This window comes from Aquila chrysaetos, chromosome 22 (assembly GCF_900496995.4).
Source record: "Aquila chrysaetos chrysaetos chromosome 22, bAquChr1.4, whole genome shotgun sequence".
NCBI classification, from domain to species: Eukaryota; Metazoa; Chordata; class Aves; order Accipitriformes; family Accipitridae; genus Aquila; species Aquila chrysaetos.
In genome coordinates, this window is record NC_044025.1 from 2,540,664 (window position 1) to 2,554,647 (window position 13,984).

The window sequence follows — 13,984 nt, forward strand, 5'->3', positions numbered from 1 at the left end:
GAAGTCCCGAGCTTTCAGCACTGGAGCACCTGATGTGCCTTCATGGATTTTTCCTTTTCCCACCCGTTTGTTGGGGGTTTTGAACCCACACGCCCCTCACCACCCACTCCGCTCTCACATGTAATTGCATGTTTGAGGTTTGGCCACCTTGGCTTGTTTTGAAGCCCGTGCTTGCTGCTGCCCATCCTACTGTTAGAAAACGCAGCTTAGGGTGCTTTATTCCCTTCTCCACACCCATCCCATCCTACCAGCGGGGCCAGTCTCCGAGCCAGGCAGCAGCAAAGCTGGTCTGAGTGAAGGGAGAGTGCTGAATGGAAAAGGCATTCGTTAAACGGCATTAAACCTCGGCGGCACAGAAACAAACCTTCACACGCAATTAAAGCAGCATAAATTCAACGTGGCTTGATTCACCACTGAATTGAATTAAGAGCACTTGAAATTTGGAATAAGACTATCTCCTGGGGATTTAATGTGGTTTCACTAATACACTTCAAAGAAAATGCAGGTTCATCTTTCCTGAGCATCCTTGCGCAGCCCAGTCCCCGCTCCCGGGGCGGGCAGGAGGGCTGCGGGGCTGGTGGGCTCGGGCCTGGCCTCACTGGGTCCTGCCATCCTACGGCGGTGCAAGGAAAACCCCAAATCCTTCCTGTTCAATAACTATTTCCATGTGTTTCAGGCAGTGACCGGGGAGCAGCCATGGCCCGGAGGTCCCACAGCCCTCCCCTGCCCAAAGCTGCTGTGGGTCCCCTCTGTCCCAGGCCCCCGGAGCCCCGTGATTTCTTCTCCTGTTAGTTGGAGAGGGACACTGAGCAGCAGGGGAAGGGTGGGAGAGGCTCCGCTCACTGCCCACCATCGGGGAACGCGAGCTTTCCCACCTCGTACCCGCACAGCTTTTACAACCCGACACGGTCGCGCTCACTCCCTCGCGGTAGAGGAGAGCGTTCCCCTCCAGCAGCCACAGCGGAGACCAACTGCACAAGCCCTTCCCCAGCGCTTAATTACATCAAGCAGTAATTACTGTAATTCTTTTCAATTGGCGCTCTAATAAAGTTACAGCTTCGCTCGCATCCGGACCCCCCTCGCTGTGCAGCGCAGCACCGCTGCCCTGAAGTGTCACTGCCGGTTTCACACGGGAGGTTTTGATTAAGACTGAAATTATCTGACACATCGGGATCAGCGTATTTACATTTTTTTTTTTTTTTAAACTACTGAGCCACCCACTCGCAGGGCCTCAGGTCCAGCGCTGAACAAGCCGGAGGCCCCGTTGCTGCTTCACTTGGGGCAACGCGAGTAGGAGCCGGTGCTGCTTCTGTGCCGGCTCCTGCTGAGCTACCGGGAGTTTGGGGTCCGCTCTGAAAGAACAAATTGCCGCTTACCGGCCCTGCCCCAGGCCCGCAAGACCAGCCTTCCGCCTACTCGTACAAATGTAAAAAGCACCGTCCACCCCTGCCGCGTCCTCCCCGTCCGTTTACCCAAGCTCACCCGCCTGACTGACGGAGCCCGTTTGTAGAGGCAAGGCAGAACTCACCTGGGTTTGAGAGCAGATCTTTGCTGGGCCAGCGCCCACAGCACCCGCCCGCACACAGGGCTCGTCCTGGTGAGCAGCAGAAGCGCAAGTGTCGATAACCACGTACCAGCTATTTATGCTGCAGCACAGAAACTGAAAACTGGATTTAATATGACACTAAATCCTCCCTCTGCTTTGGGGAGACATGGTTTTGCTTTCCCCCCCCAGCCACTTGCTGATGCATTCCTAACCAGAGCAATTAAGTTACAGCCACTAATGATTTACCTTGATGCACCTCTCCTCCACAAACCCAAACGCAACTCTCAGAGGAGCAGCAATTCTTGGATAAAAAGAAGCTGGGGCTGTCGGCCTCCCGTCCCCCCTCGCTGCCTCTCGCAGCCAAGAGGCACCAGCTTCCCTCCCGCCTCCTGCTTCCCAGCTGGGTTTTCACACCAGCCTTCATCAGGTGGAACCACATTTTAATTTGTTTGCCAACTTGATACTCAAAGTTTTTAGCATAAAATAAACTAACATTTATTTAAAAGCTAAGTACATACAAAATTCCTCTGTACATCTTAATATATGGCTTGTTTTATAAAGCTCATTAATAGATTGTATTTTGGGGAGAGTAGTGTATGTATTTTGAAGAAAACCACTGAACAGCCCAGGGAATGTAGCCTTTAAGACAACTGTATTAATACCAGGAGAGAAAAAAAACCAACCCCAACCATATTGTATAAAAGCAGTTCATAATTATATATAAAGCAAGATCTACAGCTTATCTATGACATTAACCCTTGAATGTCAGTGGAAGCAGCACATTAGCTTGCCCTTCAACAGATGTCTGATTAGATGTTAAAGGTGTATGAAAACTGGTAGATAATTCAGTTGTTTATTATCTGTACTCATGAGGCTAAAATGCTTGAAAGCATAATAAATTTGGCAAAAATATCCCAAGAACTATTTAGCTTAATTCTGATCAGCATTTTGGTAAAATGACAGCAATAACCTTGATATAGTAAATTATAAGCTGATCAAGCTAAATAAAATTATAACATAACACTGCCAAGGCTCGGCTCTAAAATTTAGGTGCAGTTTAAAACATTTAACTACAGAACAGGCTGCTTTCCATTTTAATGGATGCTTTACAGAAACAGCAAACGCAACTTTGACCTGCGCAAGTGCTTCTTCTCGAATACTGGACTTTATTGGTAAGAGTAAAACACACTGAAATTCATAAAATTTAAATAAGACAGCGAAATTATACCTCGTAGCTATAGTTATCACAAATAATGTATAGTCTAAATTGCAGCCTGAGCAAACACTATTTGCTGGGTGCCTTTGGAAGCCCAAGGCAGGATGCAGAGCAATTATGAGAAATGAGTACAAAGCCGATTTGCATCTGAATGCTGGGGAGGGGGTGCAGGGGCGGCTGGGAGCCCGCTCCATTCACAGCACCACAATACACCAGCTGGTAAAAGCAACTTTATTAGTGTCCCGCAGCAAAATACATTAGTAATTTGTAACCAGGCATTAAAATTCCCGTCCGGTGTCATACAGAAGTAATCAGCCGCCTCCATGATTGTGTGTTTTACTGGATTTGCTCTGGGTGCTCCCCCAGCAGAGGCGCGGGTGAAACCCCCTCCGAAAAGGCTGGCGGCAAAGTAACCCACCGGCGCTCCGTACGCCGGGCGCGCGTGGAAATGACCCGTCAGGAGAACAGCTCCAACGCAGCCCAGGAAAAGCAGCATCACATCACCAACGCACCACCAAGCACATCTCCGAACACGACCCCCTCCCTCTGCGAGCCCCAGGAAAACCCAACCCAGGCAAGGGGTTTTCCTAGTTTTTCCAGGTATTTTCCGGTTGTGGTCGCACCTGTGGCAGTGCAGCTAGCGCCTGCTGTATCTTCATACTCCTTTAAGTGTACAGAGCTTGTTCCCTGTCTGCCCCAACAGCAGGAATATACTAACACATACAATACTTAAATTTTTTTTTTTTTTTTGAATGAGAAGATCTGATTTTCCTCTCTTGATCACAATGAAAAACTGCAGTCTCCAAGTAGCATGATTCAACTATTAGTGTTAACCATTAGTGTTACTGTAAAATCCTCTTTGGTTATAGAATATTTTATTTAAAGCAAGATTATACAAAACAATTTTCTGCTAGAAATACACCCCTGAAATCTAAAAGCAATCTAAATTAACACACTTCCGCAGGCTGAAGCTATATTGATAGGACTTATAAATTTGAGTTTTTCCCCACGTAATCTAAACAAAGTTATCAAAATTATATTAAGTAAATACATTTTGAGGAATAGTAAACTTTTGAAAAATCCTTAGAATATTAAAAGTAGAGTTCTGGAAGTAGCAGTAGTGGGCTAGAGAAAAAAATAACCAAGACAAAGACCTCTCTAAATACTCTCCATCGCCTTGAATTCACTGAGAGCCTGCACTGGGTTAACGTGTTTCTTCTGGGACGCTCTCTTGATTTTAGTTTGGGTTTCATCTTGTTTCTCCCTCTTGACCAGGGGTTTCTTCTCCGGAGCCTTCATCTTCCAAGAGACGGCGGGAAGATTGAGCGAAGCCATGCCCTGGGACTTCTGGTACTTGGTCGATGCCACATAGGAAGCCTTCACAGTTTGCACCACCGCGTTCATCAGGTTCTTGGCTGCTTGGATAAGCGACATGGCACTGTCCACCTGCCAACAGTAACACACGTGTTACATGCCATCACAACCACACAAATACAGCATTCCAGAAAACACGACAAAAGCACTCAAAACCTGATTTTTCTGGGTTTTGTTTTGAAATCTGAAGTTCCAAATTCGAGGTGGTATTTTTCTTTGGGCACTAAGTCGTAAAAACCTGACTTGGGCTACCAAAAATGAAAGTGCAACATTTGCCCATGATACTTTTCCATATTAATGGCAATCGAAAAGATTTGTACTCTGCTGTTTGCTTTTGTGACTGTATTTGGTTTGTGTGGCAAGGTTTTGGTAGCGGGGGGACTACGGGGGCAGCTTCTGTGAGAAGCTGCTGGAAGCTTCCCCTGTGTCCGACAGAGCCAATGCCAGCCGGCTCCGAGATGGACCCACCGCCGGCCAAGGCTGAGCCCATCAGCGATAGTGGTAGCGCCTCTGGGAGAACGTACTTAAGAAGGGGAAAAAAAACTTGCTCAATTGCAGCAATGGGAGAGTATGTGAGAGAAACAACCCTGCAGACCCCCAGGTCAGTGCAGAAGGAGGGGGAGGAGATGCTCCAGGTGCCGGAGCAGAGATTCCCCTGCAGCCCGTGGGGAAGACCATGGTGAGGCAGGCTGTCCCCCTGCAGCCCAGGGAGGTCCATGGTGGAGCAGATCTCCACCTGCAGCCCGGGGAGGACCCCACGCCGGAGCAGGGGGATGCGCGAAGGAGGCTGTGACCCCGTGGGAAGCCCACGCTGGAGCAGGCTCCTGGCAGGACCTGTGGCCCCGTGGAGAGAGGAGCCCACGCTGGAGCAGGTTTTCTGGCAGGACTTGTGACCCCGTGGGGGACCCACGCTGGAGCAGTCTGTGCCTGAAGGACTGCAGCCCATGGAAGGGACCCACGCTGGAGCAGTTCATGAAGAACTGCAGCCCGTGGGAAGGGCCCATGTTGGAGAAGTTTGTGGAGGACTGCAGCCCGTGGGAAGGACCCCACGCTGGAGCAGGGGACGAGTGAGGAGTCCTCCCCCTGGGGAGGAAGGAGCGGCAAAGACAACATCTGATGAACTAACCCCAACCCGCATTCCCTGTCCCCCTGTGCTGCTCTGGGAGAGGAGGTAGAGAAAATCGGGAGTAAAGTTGAGCCCGGGAAGAAGGGAGGGGTGGGGGGGAAGGTGTTCTGAGATTTGGTTTTATTTCTCATTATCCTACTCTGATTTGATTGGTAATAAATTAAATTAATTTTCCTGATTTGAGTCTGTCTTGCCTGTGACGGTAATTGGCGAGTGATCTCTCCCTGTCCTTATCTCAACCCACGAACCTTTGATTATATTTTCTCTCCCCTGTCCAGCTAAGGAGGGGAGTTCTACAGTGGCTTTGGTGGGACCCTGGTGTCCAACTTCAGCTTTAGCACATGGCAGAGATGAAGAGCCAAAAATGGGGCAGTGTGGAAGAGAGAGAAGAGGACCAGTGAGGTGACCTCAGCTGGGACCCCACTGCTCTGGGGTGCCACTGCCCTGTTCTGCATGGGACCTCTAGCTTGTAAATGCCAACCGGTCTGGGGCAGGGTTTTAGTCTTGGGCAGGGTTTCAGCACCTCTGCTCAGCTTACACAAGAGCTCAGCAGCCTCTACACACTTAAATTCCTGTGTTGTAGACATCTAAGGAAGGTTTTGGGGAAAACCTTGAAGCCATTTCTTGTCTAGCAGCAAAACAAGTTGAGCAGGGGGGTGGTTGCTTTTCTTATGGCGCTGGTACCTTCCTTTCCATCACACTGTGTTTTGAGTACCACAACAGCAGATCGGATCTATGCCCTCCAGCAAACCAGTGTCGTCTGCTTTCCTCACCCCAGTCATTACGCTGGAAAACACTTTCATTGCATTTGACTATTTCCATAAATCTTCACAGCAGGAAGAATAATATTAAATGCAATGAAAGCAAGGAGGTACTTTTCTAAATGAATTGTCAGATTGCTTAGGGTGCAAGCTCTTACTGCCTTGGTTATAGCTCTGCTTTCACGAAACTTCTGTGGTATGTGGACGGTGCGGGATGTTAACACTGAGAAGAATTTTACTTTTAGACAGGTGAAGTCCCTGGACTGGCAGAGGTCTTCATGTGACAGAAGTTTAGCAATACTACTGGCAATATTTAGCCCCAGTGGACAGACTCCTGGAGAACAGATGAAACCAGGAGATTAGACTACAGATGCCAGCCTGTTCACGTAACTAATTTATGGCAGAAGGGTATGTAAATTCTGAAGGCACTGAATAACTGCAGTACTGGAGTACGTATTATTGCATAATGGCACATCTACTTCTTTGACAGCATGATGCCTTCAGCCTTCCAGCTAATAGGACATCAGGCATGCAACAGAGACACACAGCAACACGTTTCATTATATCTCATCACTCGGCTCTGCTGTGCTGGAAATCTGAGCATGTGGGACTGGCAGCAGTGGGAGGTGCAGCAGAGAAGCCCATCTCCCCTGTGAAGGTGCTAAGCTTATGCAAGTGTGGTTCATCACCACCATTGCTTCTGCAGCAGGTTGCTGCAGACCTCCCTCGGCTACTGCTGTCCCAAAACACTCATTCTACAATTCTAGTTTGTTTGCGGGGGAAAAGGATGTGCTAATAAGTTTAAGCACTTGAAATATCTAAATGGCAGAAGGTGGTAAGATTTTTTTCCATTTGCTTTTAAGGATTCAGATAGCAATATTGGACCTATCAGCCATTTCTGTCCCTTCTTCAAACCTCTTACCTCAGTCATGATGTGGATGTGCAAAAGCACCAGTCCAGGGCAAGGAAGAATACGCCAGAAGAAATTAAGAATTTAGCTCCACTTCCCTCCCCCCAGATATCCGTCATACAGATTCCTCTTAGAGGAAGCATTTCATGAACCACAGTGAAAAAATTATTTGCTAGGTAATGGCTAGAACAGGGAAGCAGGCTGGCCTATGGCAGCTTTCAGCTGTCATAAAACAGAGCAGCCACTAAAAATCCCTGCACTCTTCAGGGCACAGCTATTTTGAAATATTAACATCTCTGGAGCATTGCAGGGCCCCAGCATGTTCCAAGGCTGTGCAGAGACATGGGGTAGGTTTAGCTATGCTGATTGAAGTGATTTAACCTCACTAAGAGTGAAGAGCAGTCTGGAAAAACAGTACATTACACAAAGGTAAAGTGAATCTGTCTACACTGTTGAGTAAAGAAAAGTGAAGTCTGTATTTTCCCTCGTTCAAACAGTAAGCGTTTCCTCCACGAACAACGAGGCAGTGCAGGCAGTATTATAAACTCTGCATACATTAAAACTTTGACCGAATGCTCCAAAATCTCTTGTCTATATTCTGTAACGTTTAGCATAAAAGCTTAGCTTGGAATAATTGTTATCCCTGGAAGAAAAACTGCACAAACCGGACATGTCATAGTTCATACATACCCCAGACACAACCAGCTCCCCTCCAAGGTTTTGAACTTCAGCCTTCACTTTGCTACAGATGTTCAGCTGATGGCAATACAGTGCGATGCGCTGCAGGTAAGCTAGGAGGTCCTGCTTGCATGCAGAATCGGGGCACTGGAAAAACAAAGGTGAAGTTTTACTTTGCAATCACGAAAACTGGAACAGAAGTCATTTAGGGAGAAAACAGACAACTCCGTTCTGTAATAGTTAATGTGCGCCAGAGATCGTCCCCCTTTCTGTTGAGCTTTGGTTTTCAAAGACAGCTGAGCAATACATGAGCATCACTAAATACATATTAAAACCCAGAAGCAATAAACACAGGCTATCAGAACACAGGGGCAGCTGCTGGACAAAATCACCAGGGCTCCTTTCAGCTGCGCAGCTGTCCTTGAGCTCCCTGCGAGGAGGAAGAGGAGGAGGAGGGCTACCTAACCTTTCCAGAGCAGGCTTGTTAACTATAAAAGATCCTCCCTGTACACTGCACAGGACACAGCAGCAACGATTGACATCCAAGATCTCAAGCTGCAACTAGCAGATGTTACCAAATCCAGCCTCAATTCTCAGACTTGTGTATTTTAAGCTAGGAAATGATAAACCCAACAGTTACTCAATTATATCCAGCAAAGTAGATATTTTCCTGACTTCTGCTCCCATTTCTTAGCAGTGTGGAAACTAGATTCCTCACCAGGCATGAAATAAAATTTTTAAAGTGCTTGCTGAAGCACTCATCTGTAAGATAAAAGTAACTTTTTCAGCTTTGCAATTGAAAGACTACGTAGGTACCAGAGACTGCAGTGCAGTTCAGAAAGCTGTTTTCTCAGACAGAAACGAAGGGCCATCTCTTGCTTTGCAGAGCCAAGCGGCAAGATGATTAATGAGCCAGTCCCACACTGGATTTCAAAACAAGAGGAGCCCTGCTGAGGGGCAGCCACAGTCCAAAACGGGATCTGCGAGCATAAGACAAAAAGGCTACGGGAAGCCTTTTACTACCCATGCCAGTCTTGCAGCATCTTCAAAAACAGCAGCGAGCATGGTGCCCAGCATCGCTTCTCCAAAGAATAACAGGCCATCTCAGGTCTACTGGCACGCTCTGGCTGCATGAAGACTAGTGAATAAAGCAGCTGTCATGCATTGAACTCCACAAACCCTTTGCCCACCAGACTCTTGTGTTGCTGATGAATAAACCCAAGGGCATGCGTGCCACGCTCCTGCCCAGTGCATGCAGCACTAGCAGGGCACCTATGGCTGCCTGCACCCCCAGCGTGAGGCACCAAACATCTCACGACTGGGTAAATATCCGTGGAGGCTCAGACCTCCAGACATCGCCAGTGACGCTGCAAGCAGTGTCCAAGACGGCAGATTTTAAACCAGTCTGGATATATTCATAATGGCAGAAGCTATTGCAATAGGGATGCAGGAGATATTACGGTCCAGCAGGTCATGTTCTGGTGCCTGCAGGTGAGGACACCACGCTGGCAGCATATACATTTCTGACCAAAGCAGCAAGTTTAGAGCTGGGTGCTACATGCACACACAGGACGCCTATAGCTTCAATGTCCACATGTTTTACATTGCATTGTGTCAAACACACCATTGCTTAAACCCTGATCTGAACCCCAGAGCAAGTGTGACTAGTTGCAGGGCACTGCAAGCTCCCATTGCTATTTCCTCCTCTGAAACGGCTACTTTGCACATCATCTTCTCACCTTCCCACCAAGCATTCACAGGTCTCCTGGACAAAACCACTATCAGACTCACAATGATTCTTAAGTTTTCTGCTCTAAGGCAGGCAACGTTGTACCCAGCATTATTTCACCTCTAGCACCGTTCCAGCAGATCAGGAATTCAACTGGCATTAACCAGGGACAGGACTAAAGGCAGAGCCTGCAGTGATCTCTGTCCTTCTTAAGACACCTGCTCTCCATCCAGAAACTCGTAGTCTTGGTACACAATTCCCAGTCACTAAACGCAGGCTTTCCAGCATGCCATACACACGTGCACTCACATACGAAATCCAAATGCTTTTCCCTAGCCCCACAACTTAGCTTGACAGCAAGCAGGGCATACCACCCTCCACTTCTCCCCTCCAGGCAGTGTGTTAGCTGCAGGTCTGCCCGACCAGCCACTCATCCTGGAGAAGCCAGGCACCGGCTGTCTCCAAACAAGCGCCAAAAACTCCATAGAAACCACGAGCGGCCACAGTGATTTACCAGTGTTAGACGTGACAAGGAGAGAAGAGTCTTGCCCTAAGCAGCATTTGCTTCTCTTCACCCAGCACCTGCTTGCTCTTCCCACCGACCAGACCCTGAGATTCAGAGGTCTGCAGTCCGCGAGAGCTCTTCTCGACACACCTCTGGCTCACAGCAAAATCCCATTTCATCTAGTACTCTGATCCTGTACAACGGACCATCAAATGAAAATTCATAATGGACATGGTATGATTGGAAGAATAATCCTAAATGTGGCACCAATTTACTACTTAATGCTTCAATCAAGCTCAGGTTTATTGCTTACGGCCACACAGCCTCTCATCTCCTTTCAGAGCAAGGTAAAAATCCCCTCTTGGGTGTCAGCAGTAGGGTCTGAGCCCTAATTCTCACTGCAGACCTTCTCTCCTTAGCTACAAGATCAAAGTAGGAACCAAAGTTTACCTGTATATAAAAGGCACAAAAGGAGACTGCATCAGAACAGATCATCATGTTGCACAAGCAGTGGTGTGCAAACAGGGGGTCACATTCACGTGGAGCCGTTGCTTCCCACAACAGTAACTGATCTGCCATAACAGACATTCAACTCTGAAAGGAAGGTGAGTGTAGCTAATACATACATTTGGTTTTTCCAAGGCCAGAACAAGTGAGGTTTCTAAGCCAACATGGTATTTCAGCACAGCAGAGATTAAACAGCGGTACTCTATGTTGCTTATAGAGATGCCTCTGTATGGCAGGCTGCTGAGCTGTGATCTAAGGCAGCACACGCACATACACACAATGCACTATAACAGGATTTTTGGCAAGCTGGGACAAGCACATCAGGCTGTGTAACACAGGCTATGGAGATCTGGATGGCTTTATGGATATCTGACCCGGCGTGACCATAAACTAACAGAAATCACCTTCTTAGTCCCAAGGAAAGTAATGACAGACCCAAAGTATCTACAACTCTTACATAGGCCTGTTGCTTCCATCAGTGAAGTGAAAACCGTGAATAATGAAGCAGCAAAGCATGCAGGTTAATTTTTTAAGCTAATCAATATTAGTCAGCAGTACAAGATGTTTTAGAGAAAGTCCACAAATAGCATCGGCCAAAGAGCTAATGAAAAGCTGAAATTACCATTTTGGAAAATGCTCTCCATCTCCCAAACAGCTCATCTAACAAAGCGAACGAGCAGCACAGCGGCAGATTGAATTGAATGTTGACAAATGCACAATACGGCATGTCAGAAGGACCGCTAAGCAATTCAAGGTGCTTTATGGGTTGTGAGTTTATGGAAACCATTTAAGGAAAGACACTCTCAAGGAAAGAGGCTGCCGCATGTTTACCAATGGCTGAAAGAGGCAGCAAAACATTAGTGGGGGAAGCAGTGGAATAGGAAATATTATTCGGTTGTATATATCAATATGACATGAGTTGGAAAACCACATCCTATATTGTGTGTGCTATTCCTACGAGCAGAACAGAGAATTCAGTTCAAAGACAGATGATGTTTAAATAGAGATGTAACACAAGATAAAAATGAACATCAACAAAACGCACTGTGGATGCCTGTATGAGCCATGTCCCTTCCTACACCGGAAAACTCAGATAACCAAAAAACTCAAAAGGCAACAATTTCAACACTGATTAAGAAAGATTACATTATTGTATTAACCTACAACAGGCACAGACACAAAAAAATCCCCATCTGCAGAGCTAGCTTGGGAGGATTCCCACAACACGGTCACAGCAGATAGCTGCATTGTAGACAGAAACAAATGTGTGTTGGGGGACACCCCCACCTCCCCAAACCCCCCAAAATAAGGTGCTGCCACAGACTCAGTGGTGGTTGTTGGCAAAACCTAAGCTGGCTGGTCCAAGTCAAATCCAGGATCCATCCTGGACAGAGCAAACATGCACGCACATTCACTTCCTACCGCCCCAGTTGTGCCTGCAGAGAAGCAGAATCACCTCTTTCTCCCTTTTTGCAAAGAAAAGGGGCAGGGAAAGACAGAAGAGCTCTCCCATGGTGCGTGCTGATTAAAACAAGCACAAAACCCTCATCCCCATGTGTCTGGTAGGTGTAAGCAAGCAACCACAGAGACTTTTCTTCCTCCCGCTGTACCCCCAGTTTAGGGTATGAACACTGCTGTAATAATAATTCACAATAAAATGCCCCCGCCAGCCCTATGTAACAGCTGGGCTCGGCGCTGTTTGGTTAGAGAAGCTGAAAGCAGGCACTCAGTGGAAGCAGTTACCACGGCAGAACGGGCACGTGGCAATGCGTGCCAGCAGCTGTCACCCCGGACAGCCATCAGCCCACGCCTGGAGCACATCCCCGGACCAGCCTCCGCAGCGCTCGGACCAGTCTCGACAGCAAGAGGCTGCTGGAGCGTTTTACTGGGAAGCGGGGCAATCCCTACACTTGCCCCCAGCTCCTTTCAATTTAATAATCAGATACTGATGTAACCTCAACTTCCCACCACTGTCAAAGAAAAAAAGCAACAGAATTTTTCTTTTGCTTTTTAAGTATTTCAACACTGAAAAAAAATAATATGGAGAATCATTGTTTTGCTGCAAATCATTTTCATTTGTGTTGTACTCATAACTGCTTCATATTCCCCTGTTCAAAACAAGCAGACTGCTACTTTGAGTGAAAGATGGAACACCTTTGGGAAAATCTGCCAGCTGATGGCTAGACACTTTTCAACAGACGCGAAATACCTTGGATAATAGCTTTTATGGTTTCAAAGGAAATGTGCTGTAAAACTGCCTGACAGCAGGAGTTAGGAGTTCCTGACACACTAACACGAGGGGTCATGATTCACCCGGTGTCACATGGCGAACAGGACATAAAAACCCATCCATTTGTTAAAAGCCCATATTAGGCATAGGAAGGCATTAGTGCTCTGCTGAAATGGTTGCATTGCACATCCTCTGTAACTGTCAGATAGTTCTACGTTTACAAGTTTCTAAAGAGTATGTAAGCATATCTAATGAAATATGCAAGCTGAAAGTATTAGTAGAGTATGGAGTCAGGAAAAAAAGCCATATTCTTGTCAAAATGACTAACTGTACAGACCTGCTCATATTTATCTTCAAACATGTGCTTAATCTTTTACATTTTTAAGGACCTTACTTCTACTAAAAGGAGCCATTTAGTTTTCTTCTGTATTTTGAAATGGCTTGGTGCAGAAAACCGTATACCAAGTTTGCATAAAACATGTGAATTAAAAAAAAAAAAAAGTATTGTAAACCTTCAGCCCAAGATCCCCTGAGATCTAACGCAAACTGCTCCTTGCTTCATTTACCTACAGCAGCAGCGCACCTGAGTCTTCCAGAAATACCATTGTCAAAATGCTATAGCAAGGAGACCCATTTTAAAAAACACTTTTCAACTTTATCTCCCCACTGAACATTTCTCACTGCATCATTAATAAATTAGGGTGAAGACAACATCCTCTGGATGCAACATTTAAAGAGAGATCTGCATTACAAAGATTTACTTCCAAAGTGACATGGTTTTATTTAAAACCTTGCATTATGAATTTGCATTCAAAGAAGGACTGAAAAGCAAGTGACGGCTGTACAAAATAAAGTTTAGTCCATGATCTCAGACCTAACCTACCTGCATTTCAGGGTCTCTCCTGAAGGCAGAGTATTATTACTAATGCTGATGTTTGCCTGCAATTTGGGTGTGGACTGAGACCAAAGGCGCTTTTGCTTGGCCCAAACCAGTTTCTGAAGTGGCTCAGGACAGGCAGATGCATTGCATAAAAACCCTGAGCTGGCCATACTCATTCAATCCTATAAGAATTCTTTTCAAATACTTTTGTACATATAGCACAACAACATCCACAACAGCCTGGGACAGCATAGCAAATACTCGAGTCACTATGTGCCTTGCTCAAAGTCTTCATCAACTCTGACTGGACAACAAAAAAAGATACTAGAGAGTTTTGACAATCTCACCATTCAGCCTATGGGGCATTTGAAAATTGTCAATATTAAAAAGCTGCCTCAAAAATAATATTAAAGGTTGTGCAATAGGCCACATGCAATAATTAGTGTTGCCTACGCAGTCTCGTCATTGCTTTGGAAAGTATTGGGCATATTCTGAGCATGACAGAAGAAACACGAATTCAGT

The 13,984-nt window shown here is 46.5% G+C and overlaps 1 protein-coding gene across 2 annotated transcripts in view; it reads right to left on the reverse strand.

Annotated features, from left to right (window-relative positions):
• Window positions 1-2,979: 2,979 nt before the first annotated feature.
• CTNNA1 (catenin alpha 1) overlaps window positions 2,980-13,984 on the reverse strand; it is a 120,539-nt gene continuing 109,534 nt past the window's right edge. For both annotated transcript variants that reach the window (XM_029997850.2, XM_029997851.2), the window contains exons 17-18: window positions 7,624-7,758; window positions 2,980-4,208 (exon numbers count right to left, since the gene is read on the reverse strand). In XM_029997850.2, coding sequence (XP_029853710.1) covers window positions 3,921-4,208; window positions 7,624-7,758 — 423 coding nt within the window. In that variant the 3' untranslated portion in view covers window positions 2,980-3,920. The remainder of the gene's footprint in view (window positions 4,209-7,623; window positions 7,759-13,984) is intronic.